The sequence below is a fragment of the Idiotropiscis lumnitzeri genome, chromosome 2 (genome assembly GCF_059441095.1).
Source record: "Idiotropiscis lumnitzeri isolate Australia: NSW breed Sydney's pygmy pipehorse chromosome 2, RoL_Ilum_1.0, whole genome shotgun sequence".
Classification (NCBI taxonomy): Eukaryota; Metazoa; Chordata; class Actinopteri; order Syngnathiformes; family Syngnathidae; genus Idiotropiscis; species Idiotropiscis lumnitzeri.
The window spans coordinates 36,018,901-36,037,161 of record NC_142392.1 but is presented as its reverse complement, the minus strand read 5'-3'; the positions used below and the strand labels follow the sequence as shown (position 1 = coordinate 36,037,161).

General features: G+C 44.2%; 2 protein-coding genes across 2 annotated transcripts; one reads left to right on the top strand and one right to left on the bottom strand.

The window, feature by feature from the left end:
• The first annotated feature begins 1,902 nt into the window (after positions 1 to 1,902).
• LOC148342430 (uncharacterized) lies at positions 1,903 to 10,038 on the top strand. The gene is made up of 4 exons (XM_088288178.1): positions 1,903 to 1,909; positions 1,972 to 3,162; positions 9,422 to 9,484; positions 9,791 to 10,038. The coding sequence occupies exons 1-4, from the start codon at positions 1,903 to 1,905 to the stop codon at positions 10,036 to 10,038; spliced, it is 1,509 nt and encodes a 502-aa protein (XP_088144304.1).
• A 4,256-nt stretch (positions 10,039 to 14,294) lies between these two features.
• LOC148342429 (uncharacterized) lies at positions 14,295 to 18,084 on the bottom strand. The gene is made up of 2 exons (XM_088288820.1): positions 17,870 to 18,084; positions 14,295 to 15,699 (listed from the first exon to the last, which is right to left on the bottom strand). The coding sequence occupies exons 1-2, from the start codon at positions 17,991 to 17,993 to the stop codon at positions 14,468 to 14,470; spliced, it is 1,356 nt and encodes a 451-aa protein (XP_088144946.1). The 5' UTR covers positions 17,994 to 18,084; the 3' UTR covers positions 14,295 to 14,467.
• Between the last annotated feature and the right edge of the window lie 177 nt (positions 18,085 to 18,261).

Genomic DNA, 18,261 nt, shown 5'->3' with positions numbered 1-18,261 from the left:
TTACGAATCCACACAAGAACGCACAGTGGAGACACGCCATTCAGTTGCAGCGTTTGTGCTAAAAAATTCTCCACTAAACGGAGTGCTGAGAGACACGATTTTGCTGGCGAGAATTGCTGCGATCCTTGAAGCTTAAAAAAAAGAAAACAAAAAACTGATGCAACTGACTCTTTGTGGTAAGATGTAAATGTGATTATTAATAAAATATGATAAATTTAATTTTGCAAAGCTTTTTTATTGACATTAAGCCAATGTGATCAGTGCCAGAAGAACCATTGTTTCTGAGTGATGATGATTTTTTTTGTGTTTACATCAAACATGTAAATAAAATTAATTGCCTTTGCCTGGAACAACATTTGTTAACGTTATGCTTTTCAGTTGTCGTTTTAATCATACCTAATGGAAAAAGTGTGAGAAGAAACTGTGCTTATGAAATCGGTGCCTTCCACAATCATCAATAAAATCACTTGTTCCACTTGCTCAACTGGCCTTCATTGCTCTAAGAAAAGGTAAAAAACATAAGAAGAAGTTGAACTATAAAAAGAAGAGGAAAGAGAAACGCAAGTAGTCTCAGTTTCTCTCAAAGTTTTTGGTATGTCAGGAGTTGGCAACCTGATGGCGACTGGAGTCAGCGCTGATTGTCTCGCTGTGTTCTATTTCCTGAACAGCAGAAATTGGAGAAACTAAATATCGGAACTCGAATCAGTTGTTGAGTCTTTATTTGACCCTTTTCTTCTTGAGTACAAAAACCGAACACGCATTGGCGTAAGTTTGGCTTTTAAAGGTTGATTTACTCACTACTTCTCATTTCCACTCCAACAATACTAAAGCTGTTGCTTTATGTTATTCATATAGAATTTTTGTTTAAAATCCCCCTGGCTCTTCTTTTTGTCTTTTCTATATTATGTACGTATTAATAACTGTTTGTTAATGTTAATAAAGTTTTTGGCAAAAAACGTATAAGTAAATATTTATCATGTCACTGATGGTGTAGTGGTACACTCGCCTGAGTTGTGTGCAGGCAACGTGGGTTCAGTTCCCACTCAGTGACGGTGTCTATGTCTGGCCTGTGACTGGCTGGCGACCAGTTCAGGGTGTTGTGCGCCTTTCGCCCGTAGTCAGCTGGGATAGGCTCCAGTACCCTCCCGCGACCCTGTTCAGAATAAGCGGTGTGGATCATGACATGACATGACAAATATTTGTCACCTCATCAATATTTGCACAACAGAGTACTGAGTTTCGAGATCCTCACTATAATAGTTCTCGAAATTATATTTCTTATCAATGTAGGTTAGTTAAGGGATATTTTATTGACAATCTAATCTCAATATACAAAGACAGAAAAAAATTGGCGGTGGGGGGGGCGCAAATCTTTTTCTTCTTGGTAGGGGCGGGCGTGAAATAATTGAGAGGCACTGCGAGTATATGCAGACATTATATTCATACAATCTTGCAGCCCGAGTGAACCACAGCATTGTTGCAAGTTCGGTCGGAGAAACGTAAACGTCCCACTGCTGGAGCAGCAGCGGCTTCTCCGGGCATAGGGGGAAGTGACGTCGGAGCTGACTCGCTTATGTGGCGTTATATTAATTATTTTGTTAAATTTTTTTTATCAACCGAATTAAAATCTCTGTTCTGTGAAAGAGGAGCCAGACTTGACTCACATCAAAAAGGAGGAGGAGGAGGAGGAGATCAACAAGTCACCAGTGAACGTTCTCCCTATAAAGACTGAAGATGAAAACAAGGATGAGAGTGAGGACAAGAGAGGGGCGGAGCCTCCAAGCAGCAGTTCAAGTCATTACGTGACAACAGAAGGTGATGAAGACCACTGGGGACCATCACAAGTACATAATGAGGACACATTATCAGACGCTCATGACGATGATGATGCTCATGACGATGATGATGGGCAAGCCAAAGGTGAAAGGGCATGTCACACTGACTCATTCTCTTCAAAGCTGTCTTTAAAAGGGCACAGAAAAACACACAGTGGTGAAAAACCTTTTTCCTGCTCGGTTTGTGGCAAAAACTTCTCTCGAAAGTCTCATTTAGTAAGGCACACAAAAACGCGCAGTGGAGAAAAACCTTTTTCTTGCTCAGTTTGTGGCAAAAGCTTCTATCAAAAGTTTGATTTAACAATCCACACAAGAATGCACAGTGGAGAAAAACATTTTTCTTGCTCAGTTTGTGGCAAAAGCTTCTCTCAAAAGTCTCATTTAGTAAGGCACGCAAGAACACACAGTGGAGAGAAGCCTTTCTCATGCTCAGTTTGTGACAAAAGCTTCTCTCAAAAGTCTCATTTAGTAAGGCACGCAAGAACACACAGTGGAGAGAAGCCTTTTTCATGCTCAGTTTGTGGCAAAGGATTCTCTGAAAAGGGAAATTTAACAAAACACAGAAGAACACACAGTGGAGAAAAACCTTTTTCTTGCTCAGTTTGTGGAAAATGCTTCTCTCAAAAGTCAAGTTTAACAGAACACACAATAACACACAGTGGAGAAAAATCTTTTTCTTGCTCAGTTTGTGGAAAATGCTTCTCTCAAAAGTCAAGTTTAACAAAACACACAAAAACACACAGTGGAGAAAAACCTTTTTCCTGCTCAGTTTGTGGTAGACGCTTCTCTGTAAAGTCAAATTTAACTTGCCACACAAGAACACACACTGGAGAAAAACCTTTTTCTTGCTCAGTGTGTGGCAGGAGTTTCTCTCTAAAGTCGCATTTACGAAGCCACACAAGAACGCACAGTGGAGAAAAACCTTTTTCCTGCTCAGTTTGTGCCAGGAGTTTCTCTCTAAAGTCGCATTTACGAAGCCACACAAGAACGCACGGTGGAGAAAAACCCTTTTCCTGCTCAGTTTGTGGCAAAAGCTTTTCTTTTAAGTGGAATTTAAAAACACATACACGATTACACACTGGAGAAAAACCTTTTTCCTGCTCAGTTTGTGGCAAAAGCTTCTCTGTAAAGTCAAATTTAACAACCCACACAAGAACACACAGTGCAGAAAAACCTTTTTCCTGCTCAGTTTGTGGCAAAAGCTTCTCTGTAAAGTCAAGTTCACAAAGCCACACAAGAACACACAGTGGAGACATGCCATTTAGTTGCAGCGTTTGTGCTAAAAAATTCTTCACTCAACGTCTTGCTGAGAGACACGATTGTGCTGGTGAGAATTGCAGCGATCCTTGAAGCTTAAAAAAAAGACAACAAAAAACTGAAGCAACTGACTCTTTGTGGTAAGATGTAAATGTAATTTTGAATAAAATATGAAAAATTTAATTTTGCAAAGCTCTTTTATCGACATTAAGCCAATGGGATCAGCGCCAGAATAACCATTGTGTCTGAGTGATGATGATTTTTTTTTGTGTTTACATCAAACATGTCAATAAAATGAATTGCCTTTGCCTGGAATAACATTTGTTAACGTTATGCTTTTCAGTTGTCTTTTTAATCGTACCTAATGGAAAAGGTGTGAGAAGAAACGGTGCTTATGAAATCGTTGCCTTCCACAATCATCAATAAAATCACTTGTTCCACTTGCTCAACTGGCCTTCATTACGCTGTGTGAAAAGGTGAAAAACAGAACTCGAAGTTGAACTATAAAAAGAACCAGACAGAGAAACGCAAATAGTCTCAGTTTCTCTCAAAGGTTTTGGAATGTCAGGAGTTGGCAACTTGATGGCGACTGGAGTCAGCGCTGGTTTTCTCGCTGTGTTAGGCTGGCTCGTATATGTATGGTCCATTGAACATAACTCAAACTCTTCAAATATCCCCTCACATTTAATATTATGCTTTCTGAATAAATTTCTGCAAAATACACTTAATGGGTTGAGCTCTATCAAGTGTTTGGGGTTTGTTGCTAAGCAGAATCTCACTTTGGAAAAAACTATCATTTTGTCAAATATACCAAATATTTTTTTTCATGCTGTATTATATTTTTTATACATTGGATTATTTATATAGTGAAATAGGAAAATATTAAAATGTAAAATTGGAAACCACCTACAGACTTAATTCAATTAACAAATATAGAAACATTTTATAAATATTGAACTAATTGAGAAGAGTCCTGATCTTGAAATAAATATTGAATTATAAAAAATACTAAAAAATTAATTCAATAACCCGACCCTGGATGAGCGGCAGAAAATGGCTGGATGGATGGAATAATTTAAATTGCACACATTTTCAAAAGAACAAATATGTTCAGAAATATTCAAGTGTGAAATAAAAAGGTTCAAATTGTTGATAATTTTACATACTAAAACAATTGAATAAATATTGTATTATTACATAAGCAAGCTTAAATATACATTGAAATAAATAAAAAAAAAAGTCGTGTATTTTTAAATGGCCTAATTTAGATATGGGATGTAATTCTCTTTATGAAACTATGAAGGGACTGGAGCTCACAGAAGTGACCAGTCTTGGTTCTGAAGTTCCGATGTAACCAGATACTGCCCTGAGAGAAAATAGGCCTGAGCATTGTTTATGGTGGGGGCAATTCTCTCGCCAGGTCAGTGACCTTCCAGGGTATGGAAGTAATTTAAGGTGCCTTCAGTGAAGTCCTACTTGAATGAATCCACATCAAAATACCATCATTTATGACACCACGGCTGGACAAATAATATCCAGAAACACACTTACGCACCACTGAGTGAGTGTTGGACGATATAGCTTCTCTTGAAAGGTCCGACTTGAAAATGTCTATGCAAGTGTATCTACAAGGCGCCGCGTTCAGGACCCAGTCTCCCCAGGAGGCCTGGGTTCGAATCTCGAATTTCCCCATTGTGGGACTAATAAAGGGAATATTATTATTATTATTATTATTAATTAAATCCACAGGACCTTTTCAAACTTGTCTTTATCTTCGGGTTCATTGAATACCTCGATGGCCTCGGCTCCGGCATTGGTTCGCAAAAGGGCTATTTTTCTTTCGTCCGCTCTGTTTCCGACTCCCCCGTCGGCAAGGTAGAGCAGGAATTGTTGCTTGAAAGCCCGCCAACTCGCGTCCAGATTTCCCTTCATTTTTAGCGCTTCTGGTGGCCTTACGGAGTCCATCTCGCGTCAGTCCTTTTCTTGACCCGCGACCTGGTACCATGTAATGTTCTGTCTTCTAAGAAGTCACGCAGGTAACGTAATGCTGCAAGCTTGTGTGTCTTTATTTACTGACTTGCATTCTCGTCTATGTGCAGACACACTTGTTCGTCTGGTAACCATTAATTGCACTCAATCACCTTTTTAAACTTGTTTGTGAAGCTTGTATCAGGCACTTGAATAAGATATTGTAATTAACGTAGACCCACCAAATTTTATATCTATATCTATTTCAATTCCCAGACTGTTGTAAAAGCTTTCTTTGAATATAATCCAGACAGTGGCATCCTCACCGGCATTGCCCCCAGAAACAATTTTACAACGTATACATTTCGTTGTGCCGATAATCACCACAATCCAGAAGTTTTGGTTCGCAATAATGTCCTAATGATATCCAGCTAATATGGCACAATGTTAGAATTTGGCTTTGCAAGATGGGCAAATTATTCCTGAATTGTCATGACCCGTGTCGGGCATGTCAGTGTGTTTGTTGTTATTTTCTTCCCTCCTTCGTGCCATGTGCTTTTCTGTTATTGTTTTGTCAGCTGTGTAGGGGCGTTTCCCTCTCAGCCATCTCGTCCTCACCAGCCACGCACCTGTTCCCTGTCAACCATCACGCACCTGATTCCCATCTGCTCCCCTGATTACTCGGACTATTTAAGCTTCCCAGACCAACTACTCAGCGTCGGGTCATTGCCACACTTTCCGGACTTCCACGACCACGTTTGTTCCTGTCAAGCTCATGCTCTTGTTCACGTCCTCGTTCCCGTTACGTCCCTCAGCGTTTTGCCCCGGCTTCTGTTCCTCGTCCTTCTTTTCTGTTAGTCACGTTTTGGTTGCCCTTGATACCTAGCACCCTGCCACGTTGTTTGTCCTTGTTTGTTTCATTTAATAAATTCCCTTCACGTTACCCACCTCTCGGCCTCCTCGCCTTTTGGGTCCACCTCCTCCTCGCCGTTAGGCGAGCCCCCGACAGAATGACCCGACCCAGAAAGAAGGACCCAGCGAGGGGCTCGCGGCGGCGTCATGGACACCGCCACACGGACAACCTCCCTCAACCTGCCGATCAGCTCAGCGCCACGTCTGCTACACTCCCCTCGTCTCCAGATTACGTCATCGACGGTTTACCCGTCATTCCACCCCATCTGATCATCGACTCGGATCAAAAGGACGATCTCGAGTATATCTACCATCTTTCAGACGCCCAGCGCAACCCGGACTCAATCAGTGACCAGATTTCTGAACTTCAGGCCCACTTTGCTAAAATGGAAGCTCACTTGGCCCAGAAGGAGGAGGAGATGCTGGCTGTACTGGCAAAGAGGGAGGAGGAGAACCTCGCCCAGAAGAGGAACCAGGAACTGGAAGCTCAGATCTCGGAGCTGCAGGAGGATCTGGAATCGGAGAGACAGGCGCGCAACAAGGCAGATGAGGTGCGCAGAGATCTTGGAGAGGAGCTGGAAGCTCTCAAGACTGAGTTGGAGGACACTTTAGACTCAACTGCAGCACAGCAAGAGCTGCAGGTCAAGTTTGGAGAGAGCGAACAGCAGAGGCGGGAGATGGCTGACAAGTTGGCCAAGATGCAGTCGGAGCTGGACAATGTCAACAGTCTGCTGACTGAAGCCGAGGGCAGAAACATCAAAGTCAGCCAAGACCTGTCTTCAGTGGAGTCGCAGCTGCAGGATGCACAGGAGATGCTCCAAGAGGAGACTCGCCAAAAGCTGAGCCTCTCCACTCGCTTGCGGCAGCAGGAGGACGAGCGGAACGCTCTGCGGAAGATGCTGGCTGAGGCAGAAGAGGGCAAGAGGAACGCGGAGAAGCAGGTCTCCTCACTTCAAGCCCAGCTGGTCGAAGAAGGCTGATGGGGATCAGGTCCCCCGTCTCGGCTGCGCCCGGTCCGAATGCTGCGCCCGGCCCGCAGTCGCCTCCACGTCAGCTGCAGCAACCCATGTCGCCTCCACGTCAGCTGCAGAAACCCATGTCGCCTCCACGTCAGCTGCAGCAACCCATGTCGCCTCCACGTCAGCTGCAGCAACCCACGCCGCCTCCACGTCAGCTGCAGCAACCCACGCCGCCTCCACGCCAGCTGCAGCAACCCACGTCGCCTCCACGCCAGCTGCAGCAACCCATGCCGCCTCCACGCCAGCTGCGCAGACCATGCCGCCTCCACGTCAGCTGCAGCAACCCACGGTGCCTCCACGTCAGCTGCAGCAATCCACGCCGCTTCCACGTCAGCTGCAGCAACCCACGCCGCTTCCACGTCAGCTGCAGCAACCCACGCCGCTCCCTCGTCGGCTGCAGCTTCCAGTGCCGGTCCCTCACCAGCTGCAACCTCCAGAGTCCCACTCCGGCTCACCGTCAGCTGCTGAGCCCCGTCCCGGCACCTCCCTAGCTGCGAAGCCCCGTCCCGGCTCCTCGCCAGCTGCTAAGCCCCGTCCCGGCTCCTCGCCAGCTGCTGAGCCCCGTCCCGGCTCCTCGCCAGCTGCTGAGCCCCGTCCCGGCTCCTCGCCAGCTGCTGAGTCCCGTCCCGGCTCCTCGCCAGCTGCTGAGTCCCGTCCCGGCTCCTCGCCAGCTGCTGAGTCCCGTCCCGGCTCCTCGCCAGCTGCTGAGTCCCGTCCCGGCTCCTCGCCAGCTGCTGAGTCCCGTCCCGGCTCCTCGCCAGCTGCTGAGCCCCGTTCCGGCGCCTTGCCAGCGCCCCAGGTCCACGTTCCGGCGGAGCACGTCTTGCATCCGCTCCCAGTTCCCGATCCAGCGGAGCACGCTGTGCGTCCGTTCCAAGTTCACGTCCCGGCGGAGCACGTCCTGCGTCCGCCTCAAGCTCATGTCCCGGCGGAGCACGTCCTGCGCCCGCCTCAAGTCCATGTTCAGGCGGAGCACTCCCTCCGTCCGTCCCAAGTTCACGTCCCGGCGGAGCACGTCCTGCGTCCGCCTCAAGCTCATGTCCCGGCGGAGCACGTCCTGCGTCCGTCTCAAGGTCAAGTCCACGTTCAGGCGGAGCACTCCCTGCATCCGTCCCAAGTTCACGTCCCGGCGGAGCACGTCCTGCGTCCGTCTCAAGGTCAAGTCCACGTTCAGGCGGAGCACTCCCTGCATCCATCCCAAGTTCACGTCCCGGCGGAGCACGTCCTGCGTCCGTCTCAAGGTCAAGTCCACGTTCAGGCGGAGCACTCCCTGCATCCGTCCCAAGTTCACGTCCCGGCGTAGCACTCCCTGCATCCGTCCCAAGTTCACGTCCCGGCGTAGCACGTCCTGCGTCCGCCTCAAGCTCATGTCCCGGCGGAGCACGTCCTGCGCCCGTCCCAAGTCCTTGTTCTGGCAGAGCACGTCCCGCAGCCGCCTCAGGTCTTTGATCCGACGGCGCTCGTCCTGCACCCGTCGCAAGTTCCTGCCTCGACGGCGGTGAACAATTCCCTGCCGTCCCAAGTCACGTTCGCGACGGCGTCCTAAGGACCGCCGTCGTTTCCCGCCTCTGTCTCGGCGGTCGTCGACGACGCGCCGCCGCCCTTCGTCTCTGCCTCGGCGACGTCTGATGAACCGTCGCCGCCTCCCGCCTCTGTCTCGGCGACGTCCGATGATCCGCCACTGCTCCCGGTTCCTGCCTCGGCGGTGGACGACGACCAACCGCCGCTCCACGTTCCTGTCTCGGCGGGGCTCGACGACCAGTCGCCGCTCCACGTTCCTGTCTCGGCGGGGCTCGACGACCAGTCGCCGCTCCACGTTCCTGTCTCGGCGGGGCTCGACGACCAGCCGCCGCTCCACGTTCCCGTCTCGGCGGGGTTCGACGACCAGCCGCCGCTCCACGTTCCTGTCTGGGCGGGGTTCGACGACCAGCCGCCGCTCCAAGTACCTGCCTCGACGGCGCTCGACGACCTACCGCCGCGTCTCGTCCCTGCTCCGGCGGCGTCCGGCGATCCACCGCGTCTCGTCCCCGTCTCGGCGGCGTCCGACGACCAGCCGCCGCTCCACGTTCCTGTCTCGGCGGTGCTCAACGACCAGCCGCCGCTCCACGTTCCTGTCTCGGCGGGGTTCGACAACCAGCCGCCGCTCCACGTTTTGGTTTAAAATCGTAGTAAAGGGGGGAACTTGTTTTTTCTTCTACATGTATAAATTGTTGTTTCGGGACATGGGCATAGATGCACACAATGGCAAGAAGAGGCAATGTACCCTGAAGAGAAGGCAAGAGGACAAGTCACGTTTGTGTGAAGATTTGTAAACCTTTATTCCTTTTGAGTGAATGTGGCCAATGAGGTGAATATTGTGCTATTTACTTTAAGTTTCTTTATTGTTTTGTGAGCCATCCTTATTTGTGTGCTCTATCCGTTTATATCCAGGGGTGCACAAAACTGGTACGCAGGTACGCATGCGCAACAGAAATCAGGGATGCGTAACGTCAAGTGCGTCACGATGCGCCCTTGCGTACCTGTACACACTGCCATCAATCCACTATTTCATCAGAAGCACAACGAACGAGGTGAAAAATGCCAAAAAAAAACCAACAGACTTGAAGCAAATTTTTGGGTCTTTCACCACCAAAAAAGAAACAGCCAAGCGAGCCTGAGCCAAACTAGAGAGCATTTTCGAAAAAGTGGCTCCAAGATCTGCCGTGGCTTGAAGCTAATGATGAGCGTACTGAAATGTGGTGCAAGATTTGCCACTCACATCCACATATAGCTGATAAAAGAGGTGCGTTTTGCTCAAAGACCTGGGTCTGCTTTTTGATGGATCCGAGGACATCACAAAAACTGAGCAGGAGATCGTTTACGTCGTGTCGGTGTCCAGTGACGGCGAACTTACCTCAGACTTCGTTGGACTAATTGAACTGGGTGCTGATCGAACCGCACAAGCCATAAGTGACGGACTAGTGAGACTTTTCGAGGACGCAGGCTTGAATAACTGGGCCGCTAAACTGGTCGCTGTGTGCACGTTAACGTTGGAGCGTACAACGTAATTGTGCCGAAACTTAAGCAACTCGCTGCAGTTGGAGGCTCCGTGGTGCACATTTTGTGCACCGCAGACACTGGAGAACTGAGCCAAGTCAGGTGATCACGGTGTGCCTTACTGTGTCACATTTAAAGCTGATGCAGTTTTATTTACAGAAAGGTGGTGCAAAAAAACACTGAAACACTGAAGAAATTGTGCAAAGAAAATGGGATCTCTTTTGTGGAGTAAGTTTTATAACGTCAGGAGGACATCGAGGAAGAAAAAAAAAAGACGTGAGTACCCCACACTATCTCCTGGTACTCATGTGAGTAACCCATGAAAAATATTATGTGCACCCCTGTTTATATCGCTGTTTCTTAGTTCTGACGGCATTGTTGGGGTGTTGTTTTAACATGTAAAAAGACTTGTCGATAACATTAAATGTCTGTTGAAACCGAAGAACGAAGTTGAGCTTTGATTGAACTCGAAAGGAGTAACACCGAGTGCCTGTTGAAGTAACTATTCCAGACCACGCCCATAATGGCATAAAAATGATGTATGAGGTAGTGAAGGACGTGTTTGTTGAAAAGTAGTTATATTACATTTGGAAGCAGATATTAATAAAGGAAAAACAACTGGTTATTTGATTTTCATTTTAAATAATAAATTCCAAAATTGAAATACAGCTTGTTTGTTTTCTGCAACAAGGAAGGAAACGTCTCAAAACAGCTTGAATTTAAAATTTTGTTTCGACTACAAAAATAGAATATAACACGAGCAAAAATGGAAAAACGGCTTTTCTATTTATTTGAGATTCCCGGAAGTGGTCGGAGAGGGACAACTTGAAAGACTGCAATTGCGTTTTCTCGCCTGTAGGTGGCAATGTTTTCCACAGTTTTGAATGAGCTAAGACGGGTTTTATCGCCATCTACTGTTTAATAAACAACGACTTTTAACCTTTGTGGTATATTATTGTTGGAGATGTGCGGGTCTGGCCCAGGTTCCCTCCGGACAGGTCGACAAGCAAGGCTGGAGTGGTGATATAAAAAAACTTCTGAGACACTCCGGTGGTTGGAAAAAGATTGATTGGTGTCAAATTGGCTGATGCCAGAAGTTCCCCCAAAAAAGGGTGTGTCCCCCCTCACCCCCACCCCGGCCCCCCTCTCGATTCTTCCCTTCTTATAAAGAAAGCTAACAAAAGATATAAATATCCAGTTCTCCCCTGTTACATATGCATTCTCATCCTACTTGCCCTTACATGGCCATCCAAAACCCTCAAGGTGAGAACAGATGTGGACTCCCCTTATGTTGCTCCTCGGCGCCATCTCGTCTAACCCATTCCTGTATATCCATCCCTTGATAAGTCGGGGACCCCTGTCGAAATCCCTGACCTGACATAAACTATGTTGAGGCCCACTGCATTAGAATCGTAACTCATTGTAGTGGCGGCTCAACGCAAGATTATACATTCACCAGACCAACAGTTGCGCTATGTTAGAAGTAGAAATGAAGAATTATTACCATCCATAAATTACAACGTATGGAAATACAAACGTAAAATGTTGTTGGGTTTCTCACCTGTTTCACACTCTTCACTTTCCCAGCTTTCTTGTTTGTCACTTTTTCCTGTTTGCTTGTGTTTTGGGTTGCGATTTTTGATTGGCTCTCTTCATCATTGAGGTCAGCGTCGATCTGGAGGAACTCGTAATGTGTGCAAAAATATACTTTATTTCTAAAGCGCATTTCACGTATATGGGTTTAAACTTGAATTGCTGTCTGTTTTGTTTTTTCAGCGTTACCCGTTTACATTAAGTACACTAAAGTCCATCAAAGGCTATTAATTACATAAATCCGACAATAAAGCATAACTTTAACTCTATTGATGGAAGTAAAGTTTAATTTAGGCTATTAAGTAACTCAGTGGTGGGCCTTCAAGGCCTTCTCTGTTGGCCGAACAAAATCAATAAAAAAAATGATCATAATCATCGCATTGATGTCATATTATAGCTGAGCGTTGTATTTTTAGGTGAGAGTTTTGAATCCAATCAGAATTCCGCTCGCTCGTGTTGCCGGGCAGGTTTCACAATACGAGGAGCGCGCATTATTCGTTCCGAGGCCTTCTGATGCAATTGTGTGAGCATCTCTTCTGTCAAAGTCAATGAGCTTTCATATTTGTCAGACGTTTGCGATAGCCAATCAGATTACGAGTTGGTTACAGTGAGCCTTCTCGCTGGCCTTACGCTGAGGGTGAGGAACGCGTTTTGTGATTGGATACTCACTCGTGAGGGGGCAGCACGATGCAGAATCCACACACCCAAAAGTCGTAATTGGCGGCCGTTCGAAAATCTGAAATATATTCTTGCTTTTTTTTAAACCACAATGGCCAAAGGAGGCAAAAGCATGGATTTAATGTTAGATCCACTTGCAAGGACATTTTCAAGTCGGACCTTTCAAGAGAAGCTATATCGTCCAACACTCACTCAGTGGTGCGTAAGTGTGTTTCTGGATATTATTTGTCCAGCCGTGGTGTCATAAATGATGGTATTTTGATGGGGATTTATTCAAGTAGAACAAAGTAGGAATTCCCTGAAGGCACAGGTGTGAAATGCACTGAAGTAACTTAAAAAGTAAAAGTAAAAAAAATAAAAAATACGATTAAGAATGTGCAAGAAAGAAAAATTTTGACAAATGTTGAAAATAATATTTTCCAGGAGGTATTTATTTCTTTGTTGTTTATTCATTCAATTCTATACTTATTTCAATATTTGAGTATTATTTTTCTTTCAATATGTAGTATATTTTGTCTTTGAAGTGTGGGTCCTTGCTGCCTTCCGAAGAGGACGCCGAGCAAGGCTGGATTGGTGATGGAAAAGAACTGGTTTGAAAAAGATTTTATTCTCGTCACATGCTGATGTCAAAAGAAGTCTCCCCAAAAACGTGCGAGCCCCCTCTCAGACATTCCCTTCTTATGGGGAATGCCCAAATCGGACATGAATATCTAATTTTCCCTTGTTGCATATGCATTCCCATCCCGCTAGTCCAAAAGTCCCCCAGAGGGAGAGCAGATGCGTCTCCCCGTTGATACGACCAGTCTACTCGTGACCACCTTAAATTACTTCCATACCCTGGAAGGTCACTGACCTGGCGAGAGAATTGCCCCCACCATAAACAATGCTCAGGCCTATTTTCTCTCAGGGCAGTATCTGGTTACATCGGAACTTCAGAACCAAGACTGGTCACTTCTGTGAGCTCCAGTCCCGTCATTTCATAAAGAGAATTACTTCCCAGATCTAAATTAGGCCATTTAAAAATACACAACTTTTTTTTATTTATTTCAATGTATATTTAAGCTTGCTTCTGTAATAATACAATATTTATTCAATTGTTTTAGTATGTAAAATTATCAACAATTTGAACCTTTTTATTTCACACTTGAATATTTCTGAACATATTTGTTCTTTTGAAAATGTGTGCAATTTAAATTATTCCATCCATCCAGCCATTTTCTGCCGCTCATCCAGGGTCGGGTTATTGAATTAATTTTTTAGTATTTTTTATAATTCAATATTTATTTCAAGATCAGGACTCTTCTCAATGAGTTCAATATTTATAAAATGTTTCTATATTTCTTATTAATTGAATTAAGTCTGTGGTTGCCAATTTTAATATTTCCCTATTTCATTATATAACTAATCCAATGTATAAAAAATATAATATAGCATGAAAAAAAATATTTGGTAGATTTGACAAAATGAGTTTTTCCAAAGTGAGATTCTGCTTAGCAACAAACCCCAAACGCTTGATAGAGCTCAACCTGGAAAGTGGTTTTAGCTAGTCAGAAATTTATTCGGAAAGCATATTAAATGTATGTAAGGGGATATTTGAAGAGTTTGAGTTATGTTCAATAGACCATTCATACCTGAGCCACCCAAACACAGCAAGAAAACCAGCGCTGACTCCAGTCACCATCAAGTTGCCAACTCCTGACATTCCAAAACCTTTGAGAGAAACTGAGACGATTTGCGTTTCTCTTTCTTGTTCTTTTTATAGTTCAACTTCTAGTTATGTTTTTCACCTTTTCACACTGCGTAATGAAGGCCAGTTGAGCAAGTGGAACAAGTGATTTTATTGATGATTGTGGAAGGCACCGATTTCATAAGCACCATTTCTTCTCACACCTTTTCCATTAAGTATGATTAAAAAGAAAACTGAAAAACATAATGTTAACACATGTTTTTCTTGGCAAAGGAAATTAATTTCATTTTTAATGTTTGATATAAAAAAAAAAAATAAATCATCACTCAGACACGTTGGTTCTTCTGGCACTGATCACATTGGCTTTGTGTCAATAAAAAAGCTGTGCAAAATTCAATTTATAATATTTTATTCAAAATCACATTTACATCTTATCACAAATAGTCAGTTCCTTCAGTTTTTTGTTGTCTTTTTTTTAAGCTTCAAGGATCGCTGCAAGTCTCACCAGCACAATCGTGTCTCTTAGCACTCCGTTTAGTGGAGAATTTTTTAGCACAAACGCTGCAACTGAATGGCTTGTCTCCATTGTGTGTTCTTGTGTGGCGTCGTAAATACGACTTTTGAGAGAACCTCTTGGCACAAACTGAGCATGAAAAAGTTTTTTCTCCAGTGTGTAATCGTGTATGTGTTTTTAAATTTGTCTTAAAAGAAAAGCTTTTGCCACAAACTGAGCAAGAAAAAGGGTTTTCTCCACTGTGCGTTCTTGTGTGGATTGTTAAATCAAACTTTTGAGAGAAGCTTTTGCCACAAACTGAGCAGGAAAAAGGTTTTTCAACACTGTGTGTTCTTGTGTGTGCTATTAACCTTGCCTTTTGAGAGAAGCATTTTCCACAAACTGAGCAGGAAAATGGTTTTTCTCCACTGTGTATTCTTTTGTGGTATATTAAACCTGAATTTTGAGAGAAACTCTTGCCACAATCTGAGCAGGAAAAAGGTTTTTCTCCACTGTGTGTTCTTGCGTGGCTTGTTAACGTTGAGTTTTGAGAGAAGCTTTTACCACAAACTGAGCAGGAAAAATTTTTTTCTCCACTGTGCGTTCTTGTGTGCCTTACTAAATGAGACTTTCGAGAGACGCTTTTGCCACAAACTGAGCAAGAAAAAGGTTTTTCTCCAGTGTGTGTGTTTGTGTGGTTTGTTAAATGTGACTTTCGCGAGAAACTCTTGCCACAAACTGAGCAAGAAAAAGGTTTTTCTCCAGTGTGTGTCCTTGTGTGGTTTGTTAAATGTGACTTTTGAGAGAAGCTTTTGCCACAAACTGAGCAGGAAAAAGGTTTTTCACCACTGTGTGTTTTTCTGTGCCCTTTTAAAGACAACTTTGAAGATAATGAGTCAGTGTGACATGCCCTTTCACCTTTGGCTTGCCCATCATCATCATCATCATCATCGTGATGAGCGTCTGATAATGTGTCCTCATTATGTACTTGTGATGGCCCCCAGTGGTCTTCATCACCTTCTGTTGTCATGTGATGACTTGAGCAGCTGCTTGTAGGCTCCGCCCCTCTGTCGTCCTCACTCTCATCCTTGTTTTCAACTTCGGTCTTTATAGGGACAACGTTCACTGGTGACTTGTTGATCTCCTCCTCCTCCTCCTCCTTTTTGATGTGAGTCAAGTCTGGCTCCTCTTTCACAGAACGGAGATCATTTTGTCTGACGTCTGCAGGACACAGAGAGACAAATTTGGTTTGGTCAAGTCAAACCTCATGTGGCAACTTTGTCTGATATTGTTTCTACCGTGCTACCTTGACTTGTGCCTGCCGCATACGGAGCAATGCGTGCGACCCAGATTTGGACCGTACCATGGGGACATTTCACAAAATTACGTCCTACGATGTAAACCTCCCTTTAGCAGCACAACAACAGTGATAAACGAGCATTTAAAAAGGATGCACGTTGCGGCTGATGCCGATTTCATTCCTGACATAGTCCCAGTCGTTTCTGGAAGCGAGCTGAAGTCAGCACACACAGGCTATTGTGTGCGTCTGATGGAACACCTGTTGTGGGACCCTAACATATTGATGCAGACCGCTGGGGGCCATCGCAACATAATGACATCGATAAAATAGGAATCCTTCAAGTGAAATATGTTTACAATTATTTCATTATGCATTTAGAGAAAGTTTCATCGTGGGTATTTTTGCTTCCATTATAATCTGGATCCCTAAAAGAATTAAAGGGGCCCTGGCATCAGAGTCGCTATTTATTGCATGATTTACGTTTGGGTTTTTTTTTTACCCAAAATGACATTTATTCTGCTAGTACATTCCGACATTACCCTTTTTATATTTATAAAATTTCTGTTTCTAAATAAATTTTAAAACAAATTTACGTTTGAAGAGTAAAAATCCCTACACATAAGCATTAAGCAACAACACTTTCACTCTGACTTTCATGTTGACATATTTGAATAATGACTGTATATTTTAAAGTTAACCAATATGTATTCGAATTCAACTAAGATACACCACAATATTTTAAGAGGTCACTGAATTATTTTGTACCTGCAATGATGCATAACAGCCATAGGGTGTCAGTAATGAGTAACAAAGTAACACAACACCTCCCATTGTTATGTCATCAGTCATTTGCAAAAATTACCAGGAACTATGAGTTGTGGGGGAGATGCAAACCACCTGGGCCACAGGAACTTTATGACCAGGAACTAAATGTTCCTGGACTTGTTGGTAGAAAAGGGGGTTGTGACGTTCTCCCTTTTTAAGCCCATAGTAAGCCAAAGATGCAGATGCATTTCTTGCAGCATGCGCTTGTTCACTGATGAGATCCGTGTAACCCTGGATGGATGCATTAAATGTTTGGATGAGGTGAAACTACGCACACGTGCACAGAACAGTGCAGAGCCCCCGGAGGTTCCTTGACCGAGCCAGTAAAAATTTCATAAATAAGACCAACACGTACTTGATTTTTCAAAAAAAAAAACTTTGAGTCTTATCGACTAAAATTCATCAACCGCCATTGATCTTTTTGCCGCAGTGTGCACAGTTTTTAGAGTCAGGTTGAATCATTCCATAAGGAATTGCTTGAACAAGATACGTGAGAGAAGTTATTGTAAAAAAACGCAACAAGCCTGCACAAATGAATCACCCAGCCAAGATTGTCTTTGTCACTTGCAAGGAGCAGTCCGCCAAAGAGAAAAGCGTTCCCGCTCCTGTGCGGCGTTTTATTGAAGCACAGCAAAGCAATTTGTATATGCAAACTCATAAAGAATGGAAAAACATGAACACTTTGACTTCATCACACCCGTCCACACTCTTCCTGTTGTTCGAACGGTTTCAGCTTACAACACATGTTTGGGTCACACTTCTGTTAAATGCGAGCCAAACGGTTTACTGTCAAACACGGTTCAAGACGTGCATCTGTTTTTGTGGCTTCCTGCTAAACTGCCAGCATAGACACAACTCTTTTACCACTGAACTCACGTTTTCCTGTTTAAGAGGTCCATGTTTTTGTGACCTTCTATTAACCCGTAAGCATAGTTTTGAAACATGATGACATGACAAACTTAATTTCTTTCACAACGTATAAAAACCGGAATATTTAAAATGTTAAATAATCAGTTCAAATTTTAAACTGGGAAAAAAAACACAGAGTTTACCCCCCCTATTGGTTATTCTTTGGCATTTATTTTCTCCACTGATTTAATTTGCCATAAACAAATGTTCAGCAAACCGGCAAGTAAAAGGCAATAATTAAAAATAAAACGGCAATAACCTTGAACGCATTCCCCCAAACAACTTAATGTTGTGATGTTTATTTTTAACAATAGAAAGCCGTTCTTTACAAAGCAAATGAGAGTTAGACGTACAAACCTGCTTTGTGTAGCACAACACGAAGCTGCTTCCAACCTTCGCCCAGCAGTTGAAGATGTTGCTCGTTCTCTTCTTTTATTCCAGAAAGTTCCTCTTTGTACTTGGGTGTCGTTCTAGCACACATTTTCAAACGTCAATCTCAACAAATCCGCACTTGATCTCTGCTTGGCGATAATTCGTGTGCTTCTCTTTGTTCGACGAGACGAATGTAAGATGGCGTCGTTTTTTTCCTTCGAGAAAATGGCAGTCTGTTCGTCACGAAAGCGGAAGAACAGGACACACCCCCCTGTGATATGATTGGCTGCTGGCTTTGTGGAGCACTGTCACCAACTCACCGACAGATGTCACCATTTGCGATGCAAATCATTGTTATCTTCTTCTAAACATTGGAA

Bases quoted from the DNA above. Each gene is read 5' to 3' on its own strand.
- LOC148342429 (XM_088288820.1), bottom strand. From the start codon at position 17,993: ATGTGTGCTAGAACGACACCCAAGTACAAAGAGGAACTTTCTGGAATA. The intron at 15,700-17,869 runs GTTTGTACGTCT...TGTGTCCTGCAG, and splicing joins TGTTGTGCTACACAAAGCAG to ACGTCAGACAAAATGATCTC.
- LOC148342430 (XM_088288178.1), top strand. The intron at 3,163-9,421 runs GTGAGAATTGCA...GTTTATATCCAG, and splicing joins TGAGAGACACGATTGTGCTG to GGGTGCACAAAACTGGTACG. The intron at 9,485-9,790 runs GTGCGTCACGAT...TTTTGCTCAAAG, and splicing joins TCAGGGATGCGTAACGTCAA to ACCTGGGTCTGCTTTTTGAT.